This window comes from Vipera ursinii (assembly GCF_947247035.1).
Source record: "Vipera ursinii genome assembly, chromosome: 2".
Lineage (NCBI taxonomy): Eukaryota > Metazoa > Chordata > Lepidosauria > Squamata > Viperidae > Vipera > Vipera ursinii.
In genome coordinates this window covers 215735555-215758937 of record NC_139513.1, presented here as the reverse complement: position 1 = coordinate 215758937, position 23383 = coordinate 215735555, and the positions used below count along the sequence as shown (strand labels likewise).

Sequence of the window (23383 nt, the reverse complement as noted above, 5' to 3'; positions counted from 1 at the left end):
AGCGCCGCAGCCTCCTAGCCGGGAAGGCAAACGGGCGAAGGAGGAGGGGACAGCGACAGTCGGCCCATTGCGCAGGCGCGATAGGACCGCCTGGTCAAGGAGCCGGATCAGCTTGGAGGAGGAGGAGGAGGGCGTGCGCTGGAGCTGTTGGAAGAGCCGCCCCCGCGGTCGTTGCCCGAGCCGGGAGCGAGAGAGGCTCAGAGGGTGAAACGTCGGGACGCTTCCCAATCGGGCAAGGCAGGAAAAAACAACAACAACAAACAAGGCTCAGGCGGCGAGTGGATCGCGGAGCGGCCTTTTTTTGAACGTCGCTGCAGCCTTGCGCCGCGCCGGTTGCCCAGAGTTGGTACTTGCGGGGGCAGCCTCGTCTCAGCGGGCGAGTTTGGCCATGAACGCCCTGCTCTGGTGGGATCATCTGAGGGCGGGCAGCTCGGAGCTGGACTGGTGCGAGGATAACTACACCATCGTGCCCACCATCGCCGAGTTCTACAACACGGTGGGTAAGCCGGAGCGGCCGGCCGGTCGTCCGTCCGCCTCTCGGGGGGGAGGGCGTCGGTCCGCGGGCGAGCTTTAAAGCGAAGAGCCCCGGGGCTTTCGCCGAGGGAGAAGGGCGCACGTTTGCAATCGCCCCGCGCTTGCTTGCTTGCTTGCTTGCTTGCTTGCTTGCTTGCTTGCTTGCTTGCTTGCTTGCTTGCTTGCTTGCTTGCTTGCCCGCCGCTGCTCTCGGCGGGTTTGGAAAGAGGTGCGTGCCTGGGAAGCCGCTGCTGGAATAGCCCAGTTTGAGCTTATAATATTTTTTATTTTATTTATTTTATTTTAATTCCATTTATATCCCGCCCTTCTCCGAAGACTCAGGGCGGCTTTACAAACTTAGCATAATATAATATAACATAACATAACATAACAACATAACATAACATAACATAACATAACATAACATAACATAACATAACATCATAACATAACATAACAATATAATAATATAATATAATATAATATAATATAATATAATATAATAAACCTTTATTGTCAAAGTACAACATGTGTACATTGAGATTAGCTGAGCCTCCCCCCCCGTGCTCTCTCCCTTACTTAAACGGTACGGAAAAAAAAGAAGGAACGGGGGGTGGGTGGGGTGCATCAGGTGCCCTGACTGTCCCGTAACGTGGCGGGCAAGGCTCTGGCTTTAAAATGTCCCGGTGCGGTTTGTAAAACCAGGGCTTCTTGGCTTGACTCGGCTAGAGAGCCAGCGAGGTTTAATTAACATTGCGAGAACACCTTCGCCTAAAGGTGTTCCGTTGCCTTTCTCGAAACGCGCCTCGGCGATAGGACTCGGGGGGAGGTTTCGCTTACGCGTACATTTTGAGCAGACCGGCAGTTTTTGCAACTTTAGTATTTATTTATTTATTTATATTTATTTTAATTCCATTTATATCCCGCCCTTCTCCGAAGACTCAGGGCGGCTTACAAGCTTAGCAGTAAAACTTTTTTCTTTTTCTTTTCTTTTCTTTTTTTTAAAAAAAGCGCGCGGATCTCGACTCCCAGGCTGCGGAATTCGGGGAGTTTGAGATCCGCGCTTCCTAAAGTTGGCTAAGGTTGAGGAATACTGGAAGAGACAACCGAAAGAGGAATTTATTTGCTTTGTAGATTGCCCACCTCCTATACACGAACCTGGATGGCTAACAGCGAAAACAAAACCAACCAAAATTAAAAACAGAAATAGCAGCTAAAGTGGGCTCATCGTGATACCAGGGCCTAGGTTTTATGGCAAAACCAGTTCTTTAGTGCCTTGTGAAAAGGCAGTAGAGTACATTTGTTGGGTTTTACACTTTATTAGAGTAGTAGTTATTTGGGCCTTAGGAGGCAACCACATTCGCACAGCACAATTAATCTGGTTATTGAATTAATCCCCCCCCTTTTTTGGGATCTGCAGGATATATTGAAGCATGACGCTTACTAAACTGATGTTAACATACTACACTATGCTACCCAAAACACTAACCAAGCTTAGCATGTTGTGAACATTTAATTGTTAACCTAGTTAAGTTAACCTAGTTCATTTATGATCAAGGATGGCAGAAAACCTCCAAAGTTAATGAATATGTATTCTTATTCTAAAAAATATTACCGTAAGTGTTTGCAGCTTTTCTGGATGGATTGTTTCCGTTTTTAGTTAAGTGCTGTCTTTGAAAGCAATTTGCTTTTCATATTGGAGGCTAAAGCTTAAATGGATTGCACTTGATTAGTAGAGCAAAGCAATGGTCTCAAATTGTTGCAGTCAATTTTAAATTTTGCTTTAGGAAAAGAGGATTCTGGACAAATTCAGTTACATTTAAGAGGCTGTAGTGGTTGACAAACCTCCATAGTTTTACATTACCCAAGCTTAGTTGTTTTTATTTGGACATATAAGAAGATAAACCACACCAAGTCAAAAGTCAGTGTGCTTGATTAAGTGGAGGTGATTTTGTTGACTTATTCCCGCAATATTTGCTAAATTAGCTGTAGGTCCTATAGTAGGAATTAAGTATTCTAAGCTTTCATGAAACTGCTTTATGATATTACAGCAGAAAGAGGTGTCTGGGCCAAATACTGACAATAGTAGGATTTTGTTAACAACAGCAGCTAGGATTGCTGTCACTAAGAAAAGCATTCATATATTGTCACACTTTAGAACCACATTGTTTAGTGACAAAAATACCAGTTCTAATTATAGTAACACAAGGACTACCTGTAGTTAATTTTTCATCTCCATCATAACTTTGAATGATGACTAAATGGGGCAGCCATTAAGCAAGGACTACTTCTCTGACTACTTCTGCCAACCTAGCAGTTCGAAAGCACGTAAAAATGCAAGTAGAAAAATAGGGACCACTACGGTGGGAAGGTAACAGCGTTCCGTGCGCCTTTGGCGTCTAGTCATGCCGGCCACATGACCACGGAGACGTCCTCGGACAAGCGCTGGCTCTTCGGCTTTGAAACGGAGATGAGCACCGGCCCCTAGAGTCGGAAACGACTAGCACGCATGTGCGGGGGAACCTTTACCTTTACCTTACTTCTCTATACATTTCTCTGGGCTAGATCTGGACTTGAAGAGATCTAAATAACCTTTTTTCTTTTAGGATCCTCTATAACTGAAGTTCACTGCCTTCTCTGAAATCATCCATCAAAGGGGAAATGGGAATTGTTTTCCAATATAGCTGGATTAAGACAATCCAGCAACTACCCTGAAGGAGCTGAATAGAGCTTTCGGCAACAGATGGCAGAGCTTATACCTCTTCACTCACTTGATCTCTACAAATTCAGAAGAATCCCAGATTGTTTCACAAAATCTTGCTCAGAGCAGATGTGAACAATTTTAACTGTGTGTGTGTGTGAGAGAGAGAGAGTGAGAGAGAGAGAGATTGCTAAGGCTCGTACTTGATTAATGGTGCAAAATTGCCTTCCAGAGAGAAGGATTAGTAGAAAAAAAATTGAGTAATTTCTTTCTGCTTATTTAAATATTATCTACTTTTCTCTCTAGATAAGCAACGTCTTATTTTTTGTCTTGCCCCCTATATGCATGTGCTTATTCCGACAATATGCAACCTGCTTCAACAGTGGAATATATTTAATATGGACCTTGCTAGTGGTTGTAGGTAAGTTATTCTGCCTTTTTATGAAATGTGACATGAAAATTAGGAGTTTATTATCATTTTTAAATTATGTACTACCATGAAATCAAAAGATACCTCAATTGAACGGGTGTGTAACTATGACTTATGACCACAATAGAATCCAAAGTTTTCATTGTTCAGCGAGACAGTTAAGTGAGTTTTGCCCCATTTTGTGACCTTTTTTGCCACAGTTGTTAAGTGAATCACTGCAATTAAGTTGGTAACACGATTGTTAAGTGAATCTGGCTTCCCCATTGACTTTGCTTTGTCAAAAGGTTACAAAAGATGATTGCATGACTTCAGACACTGCAACCGTGTGCAGTTGCCAAGCATCTGACTTTTGATCACATGACCTTGGGGATGCTGCAGCGGTCGTAAGTGTGACAGAAGGTAATGTCATTTTTTTTCAGTGCTGTTGTAACTTTGAACAGTCACTGAATGAATGGGTTGTTAATTGAGGACTATGTATAATTAGGAAGCAGAATATGTACAGAACGAAGAACAGTATTAGGAACATCACGAGCCCTTTAATGTGAGCATCCTAGAACAAGCCAAAAAAAAAAAATGTTAAGAGAATTCCTGGAAGCCTAGCACACCGACAAATCAGCCATCAACAGATACATAGAGATAAACAACATCTACATACCCCACTGATAATGTTACCTAGTTTGGTAATAAAACACCTGCAAGAAAACAACCAAGCTGGGAGAGCACCAAGACCCCCCCCCCACAGTTCAGTCCTAGGCTACAGATACTCTCTTCTATTGGAGTACTGTATTAAGTATGTTCACCACCTTGAGTTGACCAAATACTGTATGTAAAAACAGGATAAAAATCTAAGAATAAAAAATAACTATATTTGGAAAATCATTAATTATTCCTCTAGAGCAGGGGTCCTCAACCTTGGCCACTTTAAGACTTGTGGACTTTGCTTGCTGAGGAATTCTGGGAGTTGAAGTCCACAAGTCTTAAAGTGGCCAAGGTTGAGGACCCCTGCTCTAGACCAGCGGCTCCCAACCTTTTCTGTACCCCGTGCCCCTAGAACGCTTCTGGTATATTCTCGCACCCCTTAACAAAAGTTCAAAACAACGTCGACGAATTATGCGTATGCACTTTGATTTGGAAACCCAAGTTTTCACACTCCCTGGAGTATTGTCTCGCACCCCCAATTGGGAACCCCTGCTCTAGACAAAAGGGACTGCACGGGATTTTTCCTGCTTCCATGCTTTTTCAGAATCTTTGAATTAAATATTTCCGTAAGACTGGCTGGCTAAGCAAAATCTTTGCAAATTGAAGATTTGGCACACAGGTACATTAAAATTAACAATTGCTTTTGGAGGCCGAGTGAGGCCTTTTTGTCTTCGTAACTTTTTAATTGTATGTTTCATCTAACGTACAAAGTCTTAATTTTCAGACAGCCGTTGGAAAACAGCGATATGTCCATGCCTTGGTGGCAGAATAATAATTGTTTATGGTATCTCTGCAGGCATTGGATCTGTCTACTTCCATGCTACGCTTAGCTTCCTGGGTCAGATGCTCGATGAACTTGCTATACTTTGGGTCCTGATGTGTGCTCTGGCTATGTGGTTCCCCAGAAGGTATCTACCCAAAATGTTTAGGAATGACAGGTAAATATCTCTGGAAAGCATTGCCTTCAGCTTCTGTGCCTTGATATCGTGCCTGTTTTCTTGAAAGAAAGAACGCAGAAAGATGATTCTTGACAAAAACAAGTGCAGGATATTAGAACCGATGTGTTGTAAGCTAGCCTTAGCTTTAGGTCTGCCTTTGTATAGGCAGGCAGGTTGGGATTCGGTTCAGTTACAGCTTCTCCCACTTGCCCTGCGGTTACCCTCCCTATGTTATGGCCTTCCTATTGCTGCCTGTGGTAAGACAAATGACCAAGCAGAAGACAAAACAGCTGCTTCTCCCAGTTTAGCCACAAAATTTAAGGTTATGGGAAAGTGTGTTTAAGTAGCTACCACATAGCATAACTGATAACTGATGCAAAAAAAGGCAGAAGATAAATGTTAAAGTTCAAGATTGTTTTTGCATGTTGGCTGGAAAATTAAAGGGCGCTGCCTTAATGGAATTTACCCTGTTAGGAAGAACTACACAAACTAGTTTTGTCTAGTGGGTTATTAAGGCACCACTCTAGAAACCAGGAGATGATGGATTTCCTGCCTTAGGCGTGAAAACTGGCTGGGGGACCTTGGACCAGTCACATACACTCAGCCCAACTCACAGCCACGGAACTGTTGTAGAGGAGGGAAAACAGGAGGAGTAAGGAGTATTAGGTATGATCACTGCTTTGAGTTGTCTAGAAAAACAATAAATGTGGGATATAAATTAAGTAAATTGATGCCCCAATGGGTCATTGGTTCAGACATATTTCCTTCCTTAAACAGAGAAATAGAATGACCACAGGTGGGCAAATTCGTGAGTGTGGGAGCTACTTCCAACTTCCTATAGAGTTTTCTTGTGGGAAACTGGCAGCACCAGTTCTCTTCCCTTCTTCTGCCCTCCCGCAAGTGGTATGCTGGGCTGTGAGTCAGGAATTGTGCATGAGGATGTGCAAGAGGTGCTGCTCAGTTCAGGAAGAGGGTGTGGGTGTGTCTATGAAATGCCACATAGGTCAGGTAGAATGCAGCCCCTTGTGTGGGGATCATGGGGAACGTGTAAGAGATGCCACATTGGTCAGGTAGGGTGCGCAAAAGCGTGGCGTACGTCAGGAAGGGTGTGTGTGGGTCAGAGGGCTGTGTGAGAGGTGCCTTGTAGATCAGGGAGAGCACATGGGGAGGTTGCTGGTAGAGAAAGGTCCCTGGGGATGCTTGAGAGTATGTGAGATGTGCCCTGCAAGTCAGAGATGTTGCATTGGGGCCAGTGTAGGTCAAGGTCAGTGTGGGTTAGGAAGGCTGCGTGGGCCTTCCTCTTCCCTTTTTCCTTCCCTATTCCTTCCAATTCCCTTCTCTTTCAGCAAGTTAAGTGGCTGTTGCTGGGTAGGGATTGCTGGACTGGCTGGGAAACTGTCATGAAAGGTTGAAAATGAAGTTCACCTGACCCTAGCAGCAGTGCAGCAGCAGCCATTAGCTCTGAAGCAGCCACAACTTCCCCAAATTTCATTCCTCAAAAATCATGGATCTGGAATTTGGAACACATATTGTAAGTTAGCTCATTTAAGGTACCTTGGTTTAAAGTTGGGGACCTAGGATGCACCTTTTTGCCCAGTTAAAAGTCATGGAAATGAGAGCTTTAGGGGCATGTAGATATATTCCCATTGGGTGATTGTGGCTAAACCTGTTTATTCTGGGTGAATTTGGTCTTAGAATCTAGTTTTTCTGCCTGGATTCTTAAGTGCTATACATCATAGCTGCCACCAATATAGCATTCAGTTCCCCTGAACTTTGGATGCTCTTCATAATATTATAGATAAGGCTGAGCAGGCTGAAATACTGACACAAGGAAAAAAATTATGAAAAGGTTTAGGATTTTTCAAGTGGCATGTTTGTTGGCGGTTGCTGGAGTAATGAGAGAGAATTGGGTTAGAGATGGTTGGTCTAATCCCTCAGCAGCTCTTCCGAAAAAAGATTATAAGATTAACATATAGCCCTGAGCCCCAGAACAAAGGCGAGAGGAGCAAAGATATCATATTTGCAGTTAATCCCTTCCTTTCGCTCTATCTCTGATAAGTACATGGTCGATTACTCACCAAGGCTTTATTTGCCACGTGACAAATTACGAAAAATAGCTTAGTCGTCCCCCAGCGTAGCACCTTTTACATCTATTAAACTACAGCTCCCACCGTCATCGGGCAATCTGGATTTGAGAAATTACCCTTTACTTTAGGGATTTATATCCAGCCCTTCGGAGACGGTTTCTAGGTTGACAACTTACTGAACAAAAGCCAGTGATTTTATACAATACACACACACGTGCACGCACCTGAGAAAGTCTCCAGCCTTTTGAGGGTCCACAACATTTCTGTGCTTCAGCATTGCTGTCACTCTGAGGTAGTAGCATTGTGATTGAGCCTTAACAGATGTGAGCGTTGTGGCTGACATTGATTGAGGATTATTGCAATGATAGGAGCAGTTTGAGATACCTGCCACTGAGCGCGCACAGACACACACCGTGGCCTGCAAGGTAGGCAGAAGGTCTGGCTGAGCCAAGCGCAGCCGCAGAAGTCCCAGAGTGGCCAAGAGTGCAAGGTTTTTACAGAGACTTTTACTATTGTGTTAAGCCTTGCTAAAAACCTCTGGTTATGATATGGGTGCATTGCATTTTTTGCACTTCTACACACACACACACACACACACACACACACACACACTGCTAGACTTGACCTTGCTGCCTGAATTTGGGTTGAAAGTGCTTTCATAATTCAGATCTATTTAAAACCATTCCCTCTTTCAGTAGCTAATGGCAGTCAGACCAACCTCAGGGTTTTTGCGTTACAGGTAGTCCTCAACTTACAACAGTTCATTTAGTGACCATTCGAAGTTAACAGTGGCACTGAAAAAAAGTGACTTATGACCGTCTTTCACACTTAACGACTGTTGCGGCATCTCCACACGGGATCAGAATTCAAACGCTTGGCAAACTGGGTTCATATTGATGACGGTTGCAGTGTCCTGGGGTCACCTTCTTTTGAGACCTTCTGACAAGCAAAGTCAGTGTGCAAGCCAGATGCACTTAACAACCAACTTAACAAATGTCTCATTTAGCAACAGAAACTTTGGGGTCAATTGTCATAAGTTGAGGACTGCCTGTATTTTCTGAGGCTTGTTTTTGTTTTTGTAATACTGGCTTTTTTTTCCCCTCCCCAGGATGGCGACAAGTCAGTGTGTCTTACTTCCCAAATGTCGATATTCTCAGAGTTTTTATTACTTCTTTTTCATCATGGTGGGGGCAATAGGGCAGTGTTTGTTTTAATTCTCTGCTTATATGCGCCTTTGAGTCGGGGTTGACTCTCTTTGCCTTCTTCCCAGGGCAGAGAGAGTGACTGGCCCAAGGTCACTCAGCTAGCTTGCTGTCCATGGCAGGACTAAAACTCAAAAACTCCCGTTTTCTAGCCTGATGCCTTAACCACTACACCAGACTAGCTCTCTGTAATTCCCAGAAAAATCTGTAAAATATCCCTTTAAACCAGACATGTCAAACACAAGGCCCGGGGGCCAGATCCGGCCCGTGAAGTGGTTCCATGTGGTCCGCGAATCCATCCTGGAAACAGTGAGGGAACGGCCCCCTCTGCCTTGGCCCTGGCCCAGAGACCCTCCTTCCGCCAGAGACCCCCAGATCTGTCCCACTCCTGTCCAGGCCCCCATAGGCACCCTTGATGCCAACGATGTAGAGCTGGCCACGCCCACCCACTAGGCCATATGCACTCTAGCCACGCCCACCCAGTAGGCCACGCCCACCCTGGCCATACCCACCCGGCCCCCTGAGGGCAACCGCAATGCTGATGCGGCCCTCAATGAAATTGAGTTTGACACCCCAGCTTTAATTTAATTTAATAATAATTTAATTTAATAATTTGATTTCTATACCGCCCTTCTCCCGAAGGACTCAGGGCGGTGAACAGGGCAATACACAATAAAAATATACAAAAATTAAAAAGTCATTAAACATTATGCCCTTAAAATTAATACATATTACAATTAAAACTATTTATAAAAACCCAACCCCATCCCATCAAACCAGGCCAGCTTGTTCGAAAAAGAAAGTTTTGAGATCGCGCCGGAAGGAGCGAAGGTCGGGGGCCATCCGGAGCTCAACCGGTAAGCTGTTTCAAAGGTCTGGCGCACCCACAGAGAACGCTCTCCCCCTGGGGGTCACCAATCGGCATTCTTTGATCGGTGGCACCCTGAGGAGGCCCTCTCTGTGGGAGCGCACTGGACGGAGGGAAGTTGACGCCGGCCGCAGGTGTTGCCGTAGGTAATCCGGACCCATGCCATGAAGGGCTTTGTAAGTCATCACTAACACCTTGCACCTCACCCGGAGAGCAACCGGTAGCCAATGCAGCTCGCAGAGCAAAGGTGTAACATGGGAGTATCGGGAAACTCCCAAGACAACTCGCGCGGCTGCATTCTGCACCAGCTGGAGTCTCCGGGTGGACCTCAAGGGCAGCCCCATGTAGAGAGCATTACAGTAGTCTAGACGAGAGGTCACGAGCGCATGAGTGACTGTGCGCAAGGCATCCCGGTCTAGATAGGGCCGCAACTGGCGCACCAGGTGAACCTGGGCAAAGGCCCCCCTAGTCACAGCTCCAATATGCTCTTCCAAAGAGAGCTGTGAATCTAGAAGGACCCCCAAGTTGCGGGCCCTATCTAAGGGGGGTAATAGCTCACCCCCCATGGCCAATGATGGAATAATCGGAATTTCCCGGGATGCCGGCACGAACAGCCACTCAGTCTTGTCAGGGTTGAGTCGAAGCCTGTTCCTCCCCATCCAGACCCGGACCGCCTCCAGGCAACGGGACATCACGTCGAGGGCATCGCTGGGGTGGTTTGGGGTGGAAATAAAAAGTTGGGTATCATCAGCATATTGGTGATACCCAACTCCAAAACCACGAATGATCTCACCCAGCGGCTTCATATAGATGTTGAACAGGAGAGGCGAGAGAACCGATCCCTGAGGAACTCCACAAATGAGAGGTCTCAAGGTCGATCTCTGCCCCCCTGCCAACACCCACTGCGAACGTCCCAGGAGGTAAGAGGAGAACCACTGGAGAACTGTGCCTCCCACTCCTAACCCCCTGAGACGCCGCAGCAGGATACCATGGTCGATGGTATCAAAAGCCGCTGAGAGGTCTAAAAGGACTAGGACAGAGGAGCAACCTCTGTCCCGAGCCCGCCAGAGATCATTCGCCAGCGCGACCAATGCCGTCTCCGTGCTGTACCCAGGCCTGAAACCCGATTGGTACGGGTCTAGGTAGTCAGCTTCATCCAAGAACAAAGGGAGCTGCTGCGCCACCACACTCTCAACAACCTTCGCCAAAAAGCGAAGGTTGGAGACAGGATGATAGTTGTTTAAAATTGCTGGGTCCAAGGCAGGCTCCTTGAGGAGGGGTCTCACCACCGCCTCCTTCAAGGCGGAGGGAAAACTACCCTGACTCAAAGAGGCAGTAATCACTGCCTGGAGCCAGCCTCGTGTCCCATCCCGAGCTGCATAAGTCAGCCAGGATGGGCACGGGTCCAACAAACACGTGGTGGAGCTCAGCTTCCCCATGATCTTGTCCACTTCTTCAGGAGTCACAGGATCGAACTCTTCCCAGATTAAATCGACAAGGCCGCCCGTATCCTCTTCGTCAGACTCTGCCCAGTCGGAATCCAAACCGGTCCGGATCCGAGCGATTTTGTCCGACAGAAATCGACTAAATTCCTCGGCTCGACCCTGCAAGGGTTCCTCCCTCACCTCCTGATTAAGAAGAGAGTGAGTTACCCTAAACAGGGCGGCCGGGCGATTATCTGCGGACGCGATGAGGGTGGCAAAGTGGTTAGACCTAGCCACCCTCAACGCTGCGAGATAAGTTCTCGTAAACGACCTTAGTCGTAACCGGTCGGATTCGGATCAGCTGGACCTCCAACAGCTCTCTAGGCCCCCTCTCCGACGCTTCATCTCACGGAGCTCCATGGAGAACCATGGGGCCCGTTGGGATCTGCGTCGGGTCAAGGGCCGCATGGGTACAACTTGGTCGAGTGCCTCTGTGGCTGCCCTTTCCCAGGCTTCCACTAAGGCATCGACCGAGCTGTGAGCAAAGGAGGCAGGTGGGGGCCCAAGTGCAGTTTGGAACCGCTCAGGGTCCATAAGGCGCCTAGGGCGGAACCATCTTGTTGGCTCAGCAACCCCACGACAGGGAGTGGCAAAACGGAAGACCATCCGCAGGAGATGATGATCGGTCCATGACAGGGGTGAATTAATTGGGGAAAACCCCCCCCCAAGATCATCTAACCACCGTCCGGATAGAAAAACCAGATCGAGCATGTGACCCCCCCCCATGAGTTGGGCCCAGAATAACCTGCTTCAAGTCCATGGCCGTCATGGAAGCCATGAACTCCCGAGCTAACTCAGATGATCCCCCCAGGGATGGTAGGTTGAAGTCACCCAAAACAATAAGTTTGGGGAACTCAACCACCAACCCTGAGAGGATATCGAGAAGCTCAGGCAGGGCTGCTGCCACGTGTCTAGGTGAAACGTACACCAGCAGCAAGCCCAACTGAGCTCTGGGACCACATCTCAGGAGGAGGGACTCACACCCGGCTATCTGGACTGTGGTGGCCTCCCGCGGACATAGGGTCTCCCTCACAACAACTGCCACTCCACCGCCCCTACCCTCCCTCACTTCAGTTTCATCCAGAAGGACGATGTTACTTTTATTTTTTAATTCTAGCCACTCTTATGCAGTCTTTGCGTTTCTCCCTCTTCTTCTACATCCAAAACAATTTTTTTTAATTTCCAAAATTGTTCTGCATTTTCTCTTTGAATATTATCTATAGTCCTTGTTCTGTGACTACAGTTTCTGCAAATGATTTTTTTCTTTGTATACAGAATAGAATAGAATAATAGAATAGAATAGAATAGAATAGAATAGAATAGAATAGAATAGAATAGAATAGAATAGAATAGAATAGAATAGAATAGAATAGAATAGAGCTGGAAGGGACCTTGGAGGTCTTCTAGTCCAGCCCCCTGCTTGAGCAGGAGGACCTGTACCAGGGGTAAGCAACCTCGGCTCTTTTATGACTCATGGACTTCAACTCCCAGATTTCCTGAGTCAGGTGTGCTGACTCAGGAATTCTGGGAGTTGAAGTCCATGAGTCATAAAAGAGCTGAGGTTGCCTACCCCTGACCTATACCATCTCAGACAAGTGACTGTCCAGCCTCTTCTTAAAAACCTCCAGTGATGGAGCAAGCTTTCTGAAGGCAAGCTTTTCCACTGGTTAATTGTCCTCACTGTTAGGAAGTTTCTCCTTAATTCCAGGTTGCTTCTCTCTTTGATCAGTTTCCATCCATTGTTTCTTGTCCTGCCCTCTGGTGCTTTGGAGAATAATCTGACCCCCTCTTCTTTGGAGCAGCCCCTCAAATACTGGAAAACTGCTATCATGTCACCCCTAGCGAGCCAAATCCAAGTCCGGCAGTCATTCTTCATATGTTTTAGTCTCTGGGACTTTGATCATCTTAGTTGCTCTTCTCTGTACTTTTTCCAAAGTCTCAACTTTTTTGTAGTATGCTAACCAAAACTGGTTGCAGAATTCCAGGTGTGCTCTCACTAGGGTTTTATAAAATGGTACACATTATACAATATTCTCCTTGCACCTTCCATTTTTTCCAGCAAAACATGCCTTTATAATGACTTTTTCCCTCATTCACCACACAACTGTTTTTACTGTTTCTGTGAGCGTAATTTCATATACTTCTTTTTTTAAAAAAATTAACATTTGCTACCATCTCACAAATGGGCTGTTGAAATAGGCGATAGGGCGCCAGCTCTGCTTACCGCCTTTTGTGTAGTAAGACTCGGATGCCAGTTCATAAACTCTTTTACCAGTTCTGCTGTAATTCTCAGAGGATCAATTATAAGTTTACCGTTTGCCACTTACAACATTTAGCACTTGGGAGTATGAACAGCATAGTACAGGGGCTCATTTAAAGGGAGAGCTGTTGATATATTCTGATGAATTCCTAAATCAAGCTCATTGTTTGGTTTCATCCTGTAGCTCGACCCACACAGGTAATCTTCAACTAGCAGCCTGTTATCAGTGGTTCATGCAGTCATATCCTCAGAATTTTCTTTATGTGGTCACCCATAAAGTCAGCGCCAAGATTGTACCTGGCACAGAAAGCAGTTGGGCAGTGATGAGTGTGATGACGAATAGAACCACCTTGGAAATGACCAAATAGCTCACTTTGCCTTTTGCATTTTTGAACACAATTCAAAGTGATTACTAGAGCTAGATAGATAGACAGACAGACGGACAGATAACCTTTATTGTCATTTTTTTTTTACTGTGGGCACAATGGAACACATTAAAAAAATAAATTTAGCTGCTTGCTCTCAAGTGCACACATGCACAACACACATTTAAGCATACTATATACAACATATGTATAGACTTACACCCTTACGTATAAGTAACATAGAAATATTAATCAGTGTACAAAGAGGCGCCAAAGAATGGAGGCCTTTGAACTACGGTGCTGGAGAAGACTCCTGCGAGTCCCTTGGACTGCAAGGCGATCAAACCAGTCAGTCCTAGAGGAGATCAGCCCTGACTGCTCCTTAGAAGGCCAGATCCTGAAGCTGAAACTCAAATACTTTGGCCACCTAATGAGAAAGAAGGACTCACTGGAGAAGAGCCTAATGCTGGGAAAGATTGAGGGCAAGTGAAGAAGGGGACGACAGAGAGTGAGGTGGCTGGATGGAGTCACTGAAGCAGTAGGTGTGAGCTTAAATGGACTCCAGAAGATGGTAGAGGACAGGAAGGCCTGGAGGAACAATGTCCATGGGGTCGCGATGGGTCAGACACGACTTCTCAGCTAACAACAACAACAAAGAGTGTACAGAATCTTGCACAACGTAGACTGCAGTTAGGCGTAAGACAACATGATGTGGGAAAAGAGCAGGCAGAGCAAGTTAAGCGACTCGTCAGCCTAGAGTCGTTATGTTCTCACAAACGGTCTAAGTCCAACCTTTCCTGACTTCTGTTGTGAATAAATCCTCACCAGATAAGGGTCAGTGGAATTCAGGAAGGGTTGGGCTCAACTTGTTCAGCCTGCTCTTTTCCTACATCAAGTTGTCTGATGCCTAACTTTGGTCTAAGTTGTGTAAGGCTTTGTACACCCTGTACTTGACAAGATTCTTGTGCCTAGGATGGAGCAATAAATCTTTTGAACTGGAACTTAATTATGACCTTTATTCTTCTTGACTGACATTTATTCCTTTATTGTTTGCTTTGCACAATGAGGCACTGTTTCCAGATCTTGGTACAGATACATTTTATTGTCCGTAATTTCTTTGTTGGGTTTTTTCCCCATAATGCAAGTGGAACCAAGAGTTGCTGTAATTAAACCGGATCCTCTCCTTGTTACCGGAGAGAGGTTTTAAATTATTCGTGTTCACCTAGGATCTAGAGTGAAATGCCTTTTACAGAAGCGGTGATTGTTTCATTTTATTACAGGCAATCCTTGACTTGTGACTGATTGCTTAACGGCCATTCAAAGTTACAATGGACTTACAGCCTCTTCTCAAAAAGTTACAAGTCCTGCACTTCCTGGTCATGTAATTGCATTTTGGGCACATGACAACTGACACATTTATGACTGGTTGCAATATCCAGTGTTACGTGATCATCTTTTGTGACTTTTTTTGCCATTTTCTGACAAAAAATATCGATTGGATAAGCTGGATTTGATTCACACGACCCACTTAATGGCTGTTGTAAAAAAAAAAAAAAGCAGTTGTAAAATCAAGTCTGATCACGTGGCAACAACTTGCGACCAAATTTCCTGGCCATAAGTCGAGGACTACAGTACTTGTACATTTTTGCAAACAATTGGAAATGGGCAGAATATACATTTTCTAAGTAAGTAAAGTATGTGGTCCTCCATTCCGCATAGTCCTTTAAAACAAAAGCATTTGAATTTGCAAAACCTGTGGCTGTTTTTCTTCTCTCAAGACACCTGAAGCATTAATTATACTGTGCAAATAGTTTTTGACACCTGTTTTTATGTCTTCGTTTCATCCTCAAGTGATATTATTTACAAATATATATATATATAATTTTGCAGAGGCCGGTTCAAAGCAGCAGTGGGCATTCTTTCTGGAGTCACTACCTGTCTCGCCTTTGTTAAGCCTGCCATTAATAACATCTCCTTGATGACATTAGGTCTTCCCTGCAGTGCCCTACTTATTGCAGAACTTAAAAGGTACGTACCAGACTGGTAAAACAAAGCAGATAAATTACACTTAGATGTGTGACAAATTCATTTATTTAGAACCTGCCTTTATTGTTTTTACAAATAACTCCAGGCAGCGGAAATATCCAACATACCTTCCTTCTCCTATGTTCCACACAACCACAATCTTGTGAGGTGAGTTGGTCAGAGCAGGAGGATCTGGCCCAAGATCACCCAGCTGGCTTTCATGGCTAAGGGGGGGGGGACTAGAACTCACAGTCTAGCCTGGTACCTTAACCACTGACTAGACCAGGAGTAGGCGACCTTGGCTCTATTATGACTCGTGGACTTCAACTCCCAGAATTCCTGAGCCAGCATGGCTCCGTATGGAAACCTCTCCCTTTCCCCTCAGCATTGCTGGCTCAGGAATTCTGGGAGTTGAAGTCCATGAGTCATAAAAGAGCCAAGGTTGCCTACCCCTGATCTAAGTCCAGATGGGCTGTCCGGTGCTGGTGCAGTTTGTTCCAGCACAACCTCATCTCATTTCTAGTTGAAAGTTGTCATTTGGCTTTTTCAGTGGTAGTGTGGTCCTAGAAGTATTCTTACTCCCCCCCACTTTATAAACTTGCTTGATACATAACTTAAAATGAAGTTAGTATCTCCAAGTGTAGCATGTGGTCTGAACCCCCCATTTTGAGGCGTTAGAAGCTCTTATGTTAAATACAGAGAATACTCCCCTAAATACAGAACCTGGATTAGCTGCCGTAGTACAGGGTAGCCATCAATGAAAATTCAAACCATCCATGGTCAATGCTCGAAAGAATCTCATAATCATAAGTTATGGACCAGTGTAGTGGTGCCATATAAAGAATACATATATACATACATATACATACACATCCATACATGTGTGTGTGTAATTGATATAAACCATGTATATATACCAAATTTAAACCAAAATTGAAGTCATGGAAGAAGTCTGATAGATGTTAGATTTTCTTCTCAGTGAGCAAAAATCATCCCCCTTCCCCAAGTGTTATTGCACTAGGTCAGGGGTAGGCAACCTTGGCTCTTTTATGACTTCAACTCCCAGAATTCCTGGGCCAGTCACAAGTCATAAAAGTCCATGAGTCATAAAAGAGCCAAGGTTGCCTACCCTGGAACTAGGTGATGGTATACTGTTGCAGAAGGAAGCAGAATTCTTCAAATTCGCCTTTTTAGGTAGAAGAATTAAGTCCAGTAAGATCAAATTCTGTGACATCTCCTATACTTGAAATTTGGCTGCTTGCATGCTTCTGGTCAGCTATAGTCCCAAAAAGTAGTGGCTACATTGCTGTGTGGTTTCTGGGCCGAGCTTCGATCAATCCATCTTGATTTTTTGGACCATAACCTGTAGACATTCCTATCTCTGACATTTCCCTTGTGTCCATCATAATTCAACAGACCTACTAAAAACTGTATTTTGGTCAATAATCCAGGTTGATTTAAGCTTCCACGCATTTTATTCCTTTACACTACTGCTGATATAACTCCCAGTTATCACTTTTGCTTCTAGGTGTGACAATGTCCGAGTGTATAAGCTGGGACTATTTTCTGGACTGTGGTGGATGCTGGCACTATTTTGTTGGATTAGCGACAAAGTATTTTGTGAGATTTGGTCATCTTTTAATTTTCCTTATTTACACTGCGTATGGTGAGTCCTAGTTTTATTCTCCTTTTTAAAGTATTTCCCTTTGCTGGTATATACCTGTTTTCATTCTAACAGCAGCACGATTTCTTGGTGTGTTTCATATTAAAATCAGATCTTTCTTAAGGTGATTAGTTTGTTCCTTAAATCAGTCAAGTTAGGCAGCACTAAAGAAATAAATTCTGGTAGAAAAATATATTTCTGTTCCCTCATTTGTGCTCTGGCAATAGCATAACAGAGTGTGTTAAGATTCCCGGGAATAAAGAAATTGCTGAGTCTCCTTTCATAACTGGAGGCTGATATTTTTGGGTGGAGGTGCTACGAGTTACAGTGGGTGGAACAATGACACATGATAGCAGAGGGATTACACTAGGGGCAAAGATTTTTCTGAGATTTTGCAGGGATGCTATAGCTAGGGGTGGAATATTGAGGGAACAATGCTGGAAGTCTGTTCTGAAGTTTAAACCGGGCGGGGGAGGAGTGGTCCAACCTTGACAACTTTTAAGATCTGTGGACTTCAACTCCCAGAATTCCCCAACAGCTATGCTGACTGAGGAACTGTGGGAGCTGAAGTCCACAAATCTCAGCAAGTTGTGAAGATTGGATCCCCTGGTGTAAACCGTTATTTCCTAGCTATAATCGATGTCTCCTATTTTTGACAGATTATCGAATTTCAGAGTCTTGAGGGTCTTTGGAATTGTTAAAAAATAGTCCAGGGGCTCCAGGTGGCCCACAAACCAAGAATTACCTCCATTTCTGCTTCAAATTCTGATTGGAACCTTATTTCCCTTCAATCAGAGAGCCAGTACTCCTAGAAGCAGTTGGTTCATATTGTGAGATCTCAAATCAGCATCTCTGAGAAAGGAAGCTAATTTGCCTTCTTTGCAGAGAGGAAAAAGTTGCCGATGCACATATAAAAGTGTTAACAACTCCCCCTGGGCCCTCTCAGTGTCCTCAAGTTGAGCCCTGGGATCCCAGCTTGCCTTCACAACACACACAATCTGTTTTACACCCTGTTTCCAGGGTACAACAGAAGGCAGAGCAGCTACTGAATGTTTTCTGTGTTGTCGTGTGAGTAGTACAAAAATAAAACTTGTACAAAAGCTCTCCATTTCTCGGGGAAGCTTCGTAGTTGCTCTTCCCTGCAAATTGCATACTTTGCTGCTTCCACAGACCCCAAGCGATGCTCCTCCTTGTCAAAGAGGGCAGAGAAGAGCAACAGTTGGGGGGGGGGGGCTGGAGGCTAAAACATACCAAGAACGGTTATAGGAATTAGGTATATCCAGTCTAGGGACGCAGTGGCTCAGTGGGTTAGGACGCTGAGCTAGTCGATCAGAAGGTCGGCAGTTTGGCAGCTCGAATCCCAAGTGCCGCGTAACAGAGTGAGCGCCTGTTACTCATCCCAGCTTCTGCCCACCTAGCAGTTCGAAAACACCTAAAAATGCAAGTAGAAAAATAGGGACCACCACGGTGGGAAGGTAACAGCATTCTGTGCGCCTTTGGCGTCTAGTCATGCCGGCCACATGACCACAGAGATGTCCTTGGACAAATGCTGGCTCTTCGGCTTTGAAACGGAGATGAGCACCGGCCCCTGGAGTTGGAAACGACTAGCATGCACGTGCGGGGGAACCTTTACCTTTACCTATGTCCAGTCTAATGAAAAGAAGAACTAGAGGGGACATGATAGCACTGTTCCAATATTTGAGGGGCTCCTACAAAGTCGAGAGGGGGTCAAACTATTTTCCAAAGCACCAGAAGGCAGGACAAAAAAGAATGGATGGAAACTAATCAAGGAAAGAAGCAACCTTAGAACTAAGGTGGAATTTCCTAATGGTGAGAGCAATCAACCAGTGGAATAGCTTGCCTTCAAAAGTTGTGGGTGCTCCGTCACTCGAGGCTTTCAAAAAGAGACTGGAAAACGGTAGAGTGTTTCCTTTCTCTAGCAGGGAGTTTGACTAGAAGATCTCCAGATGCCTTCCAGCTCCATTATTCTACGTTCTAAGACCTGAAATCAAAAACAACCCTTAGTCCTTTTGCTTCTTTCTGTCTTTTCCAGGCACATCCTCATCTGCATTGCAGCTTACCTGGGCTGCGTCTGCTTTGCCTATTTTGATGCTGTCTCCGAGATCCCCGAACAAGGTCCCGTCATCAAGTTCTGGCCCAGTGAGAAGTGGGCATTCATCGGGGTCCCCTATGTCACACTCCTCTGTGCTCACAAGAAGTCTCCCCTCAAGATTACTTGAAAGGCAGTGGAAGCGTCCCCTCCACTTGACCGGCTCTTTCTCCAAAGGGCCTGAATCTCTCGTGGGAAGTTTGCCCAATGAAGTCCTTGCTCTCCTCACTCGGCAGCAGAGGACACCCGACGAGGTTGTCCGAGCAGAATCTCAAAACGTTTGTTCCCAGGTGGCCTCAGTGTGCCTGAATCTGCAACAACGAGGAAACACGGAAAGCAGGAAGCCTGCGTTTCCACAAGTGCACCTCTCCCCCTCCTCCCCTCCCCCAAAAGTAAAGTTATTTCTCTTCTACTTTGACTGCCTGTCACTCTTGGTGGGCAAGGAACTGGGTGACATCTTAACCCTGCCGTATTAAGCAAGGAGGAGTGGAAAAGCAGGCGTCTCGTCTCTGCGAGTGTGTGGATGGCTGTGTTCTCTTTGGGAAATGATCGCCAGATTTTTTCTATTAAGGATTTAAATAGAATTGCTTTGCACATACTCCTCCTCTGCTGCCTGCGTATATTTACACGTTAATTGAACCAATGAAATCCCTTTAAACTCTGGGTCAAGTTTAAGAGGAGAAGAATCTTTCAGAAGCTGGCTCTCTTAATCCATCAAAATATCATAAACATATGACAATGTTGTGGGTTTTTTTATCCACTTACAATAGTTCACTCTTGGAGACTTGTTTACTGATAGTTCAGGAAATTAAGATGTAGGAGAAAAGTCAGTGAAGGAATAAAAATTGTACTTGAAATGACGGGTTGTGAGGCTTTTACCAGGCAGTTAAGTCATATTTCAGCCGAGTTCTTGGAAGGAGAAGCAATTTGGCAATCATCTACCAGATTTCTGAAAGAAGAAAAAAAAGCAGTTTATCTCTCAATCTCCGTTTTAATTCCACATTCTTTGCAAGCAAACAAACGAATTTGGAAAGGATTTAGTTTAATTATCAGTCTGGGGTTTTTTTGCCTCTTGTTGCTATGACACACTTTTAGGAGATAGTTATGTAGAGACCAATCAAGCCTCATTATTCATTTCCATTTTTAAGCAAATGTAACTAAATTTCAAGGACAGTGAAGAAATCAGTACTTTGGTTTCTGCAGGTGTGGAAGCTTCTTAAATTCTGCATAAATTGGAATGTTTCCCAGATTCTGAAATATTTTAACCTTTGTTAAAACACGTGTCAGGGAGTCAGTAAAATCAAAATGGGGCTCATGACCATGTGGTTAAAAGTTCAGCCCTTTTTTTGTGATGCAGGAGAAAAAACGGGCTTCCGATGGATACTCGTTATTTTGATTTTTTTCCCCCCCCGACTGATCCTGTAGATGACTGCAGTGAGTCCTATTAATTTTGGAGCTTTTAATGTCGCTTTTTAAATAACCCTTTCTGTTGTACATTTAAATGATTTAAATGTAAGACATGGGCTAATACAAGATGCGATGCTCGATAAATAATACGCCACAGCTTAGTGGTTTGGGGGGAAAGGAAAATACAGACTACAAATAAGTTGGTTTGTTTTCTAGCATATGCATTTCTATCCCTGGATATAAAAATGTAAAAAAAAAGTTGTAAAGTTATAGCTGTAAAAACAAAAACAAAAAAAAAACCACGTCTTGCAACTAAAGTTACTCAGTGGCTGATGGACCAAACTGGGTAAATATTTGTGCTTGATTGTGGAATTGAATTAGATGTTTTATTCCTTTCTATTGCATTTGGTGGTGACTGCTCAGTTCCTTGATGCATTGCCAGAAATGTTGCATGGAGTGTTAAATAAATGGGGCCAGTTGGGAGCCACTGGCCGTGTGAAACTTTTCCAAAGTGGGATGACCAAGTTGATTGAGACAGCTTTACCATTGCGGGGAAGCTTTGGATCGGCCTAGTTCCATGCCTCAAGTGAGTGCCGCAAGGCTTTATCATTACGGCCTGGTCCCCGACTTTAGGACAGGATAATTCAATGCTCCCCCTTTGAGCTACAGTGTTTGGTCCTGCAGTTGAAGAATAGAAGACACATCTGTATTTTTCAAAGCTGGGACAGTCTACCTTAGTGATTATCAGTAGACGTTTCCCCGATGGCTTGAGGCAGATTTCTTTGGCCAACCGATGGCAAAATGAGTGTAGATGAAGTCACCAACACAGCAATGATATAGTTGTACTTTGCCAGTTCCCCCCCATCTCTAGCCAGCTGATTACCAGCACAGATCTTAATCCCATAAAATTTTGAGCTTGTCTGAGTTGGGAGTTCTGAGTGATTTGAGACAGCTGTTTGGGGTCTCCAGCTTGTACAAATGGATAGGCAGGCGTGTTAGTTGTATCTTGGTATTCCTAAATGATTGCCAAGGGTTCATGCCCCTTTTGATGCTAGGTGTTGTGGGTTCATTGGGAAGTCTTTGAAAAATGCAGCAACAGAGCCAAGAATGGGATGAAGATAGGTGGAAGAGCAGAAGGTTAAAAGATGATTTTTTCCCTTTTTTTAAACAAAACAAACCAGCAGTAACATATGTAGTGTTCTCTATGTTGTAAGATGCCTGCTGAAAGGCCGTAGGTAGCTTTATTTTTATTTTCTTTTATTTAAAAAGTTACCTATTTTTCCCTTAATTTGCAGTTCTCAGTTATTACTGTCAAGCTTTTGAAACCTGAAATACTGGTTTACAGTGTTACAAGAAAATAAAAATAGAAACAGTAATGCTTATTTTGAAATTACTTTAGCAATTTAGGACAGAAGCTTTTGAGTCTGGGAAATAGACGGTCTCAGAATTATTTAAGTACTTTCTGTCTTATATCAGCAACATTAAAAAAATAAATAAATTATAGCTTCAATTCCACTACCTACATTTGACATGAAGTTGGCATGTGTTTGAAGAACTGCACAAGGCTGTACAGATAAGGAGAAAATATGGAGATGAACATTTATGAAATGTAAAAGTTCTTCATTGTATGTGTCTCATTTTTTGGGGGGGCAGTATAGAAAAGAGCTTTTTAGTAAACAACTAGTAGGGGACTGTTTAAAAGAACTCTAGTCTCCGCTTGTTCAGTTATGCCAAACAAAATATTTTTCTTCTCATTCTCGGGGCGGGGGGGGGGGGGGAATGTGAATTTTCTGGGCTTTAGTTGCAACTGTGCAGTTATTTATTTTAAATCTTTTGTGTATAGCAATATATGTGGAGACATATATTACGATGCTGAGAAACCTTTTCATGTGGTTTCTTGTGTTTTTTTAAAGGTTAGATTCAATCATTCTCAGGTATATTAATACGTCTGAAAGCATCTGCGCTGTGTTTCTTTATACATAATGGTGACAAACTTTCTCTGGGATGTAACCACTTGATTAGGACCTCAAGATTGGTATCTTGATGATATTTTTTTTGATAACCTTTTATGCAAAGATCCACTCTGCTTTCTGTTCTGATGAACAAGTGGCTTCATTCATTCTTCACTGCTGTACTGTAATTAAAAGTACTTCCTTTCTTAAAAGTGAGTGTTGAAATAGGAAGCAATGATCTAGAGGAGCGGTCTCCAAACTTTTTAAAATCTGTACCCTTATCAATAAAAGATTTTCGATCATGCCCTCCCAATATATGCTTATTGATTTCTCAGTGATATCCATGCACTTCGGAACAATACGTACCATATAAAACATAGGCCCTGGTACATTTTGTATACTCTTAGAATAGATTAATTTTCTATTTTTGGATAAAAATAAATGCAAATGGATATTTTAATATTTTCTTCCCGAACCTCAGTACATGATTTTGCACACCTCTGGGATGTAGGCATACCACTATGAAAACCACAGATGTAGAGAACTGGAGATATGTGCAATTCCTCTTCTCATCTTCCATGGCGGTTTGCCTTGTATAAGGCAAATGGTAGTTGCTGCTCTCATCATGGAAATAGGGTATTTTGGCAGAGTTCACACCCGTATGTAGAGAAAACGGGCA

General features: G+C 44.1%; 1 protein-coding gene across 1 annotated transcript; it reads left to right on the top strand.

Annotated features, from left to right (window-relative positions):
• The first annotated feature begins 202 nt into the window (after positions 1 to 202).
• ACER2 (alkaline ceramidase 2) lies at positions 203 to 22324 on the top strand. The gene is made up of 6 exons (XM_083352150.1): positions 203 to 496; positions 3521 to 3635; positions 5140 to 5281; positions 15438 to 15575; positions 17101 to 17238; positions 19289 to 22324. Exons 1-6 carry the CDS (start codon positions 389 to 391, stop codon positions 19473 to 19475), a joined length of 828 nt encoding a protein of 275 aa, XP_083208276.1. The 5' UTR covers positions 203 to 388; the 3' UTR covers positions 19476 to 22324.
• The last annotated feature ends 1059 nt before the right edge of the window (positions 22325 to 23383 follow it).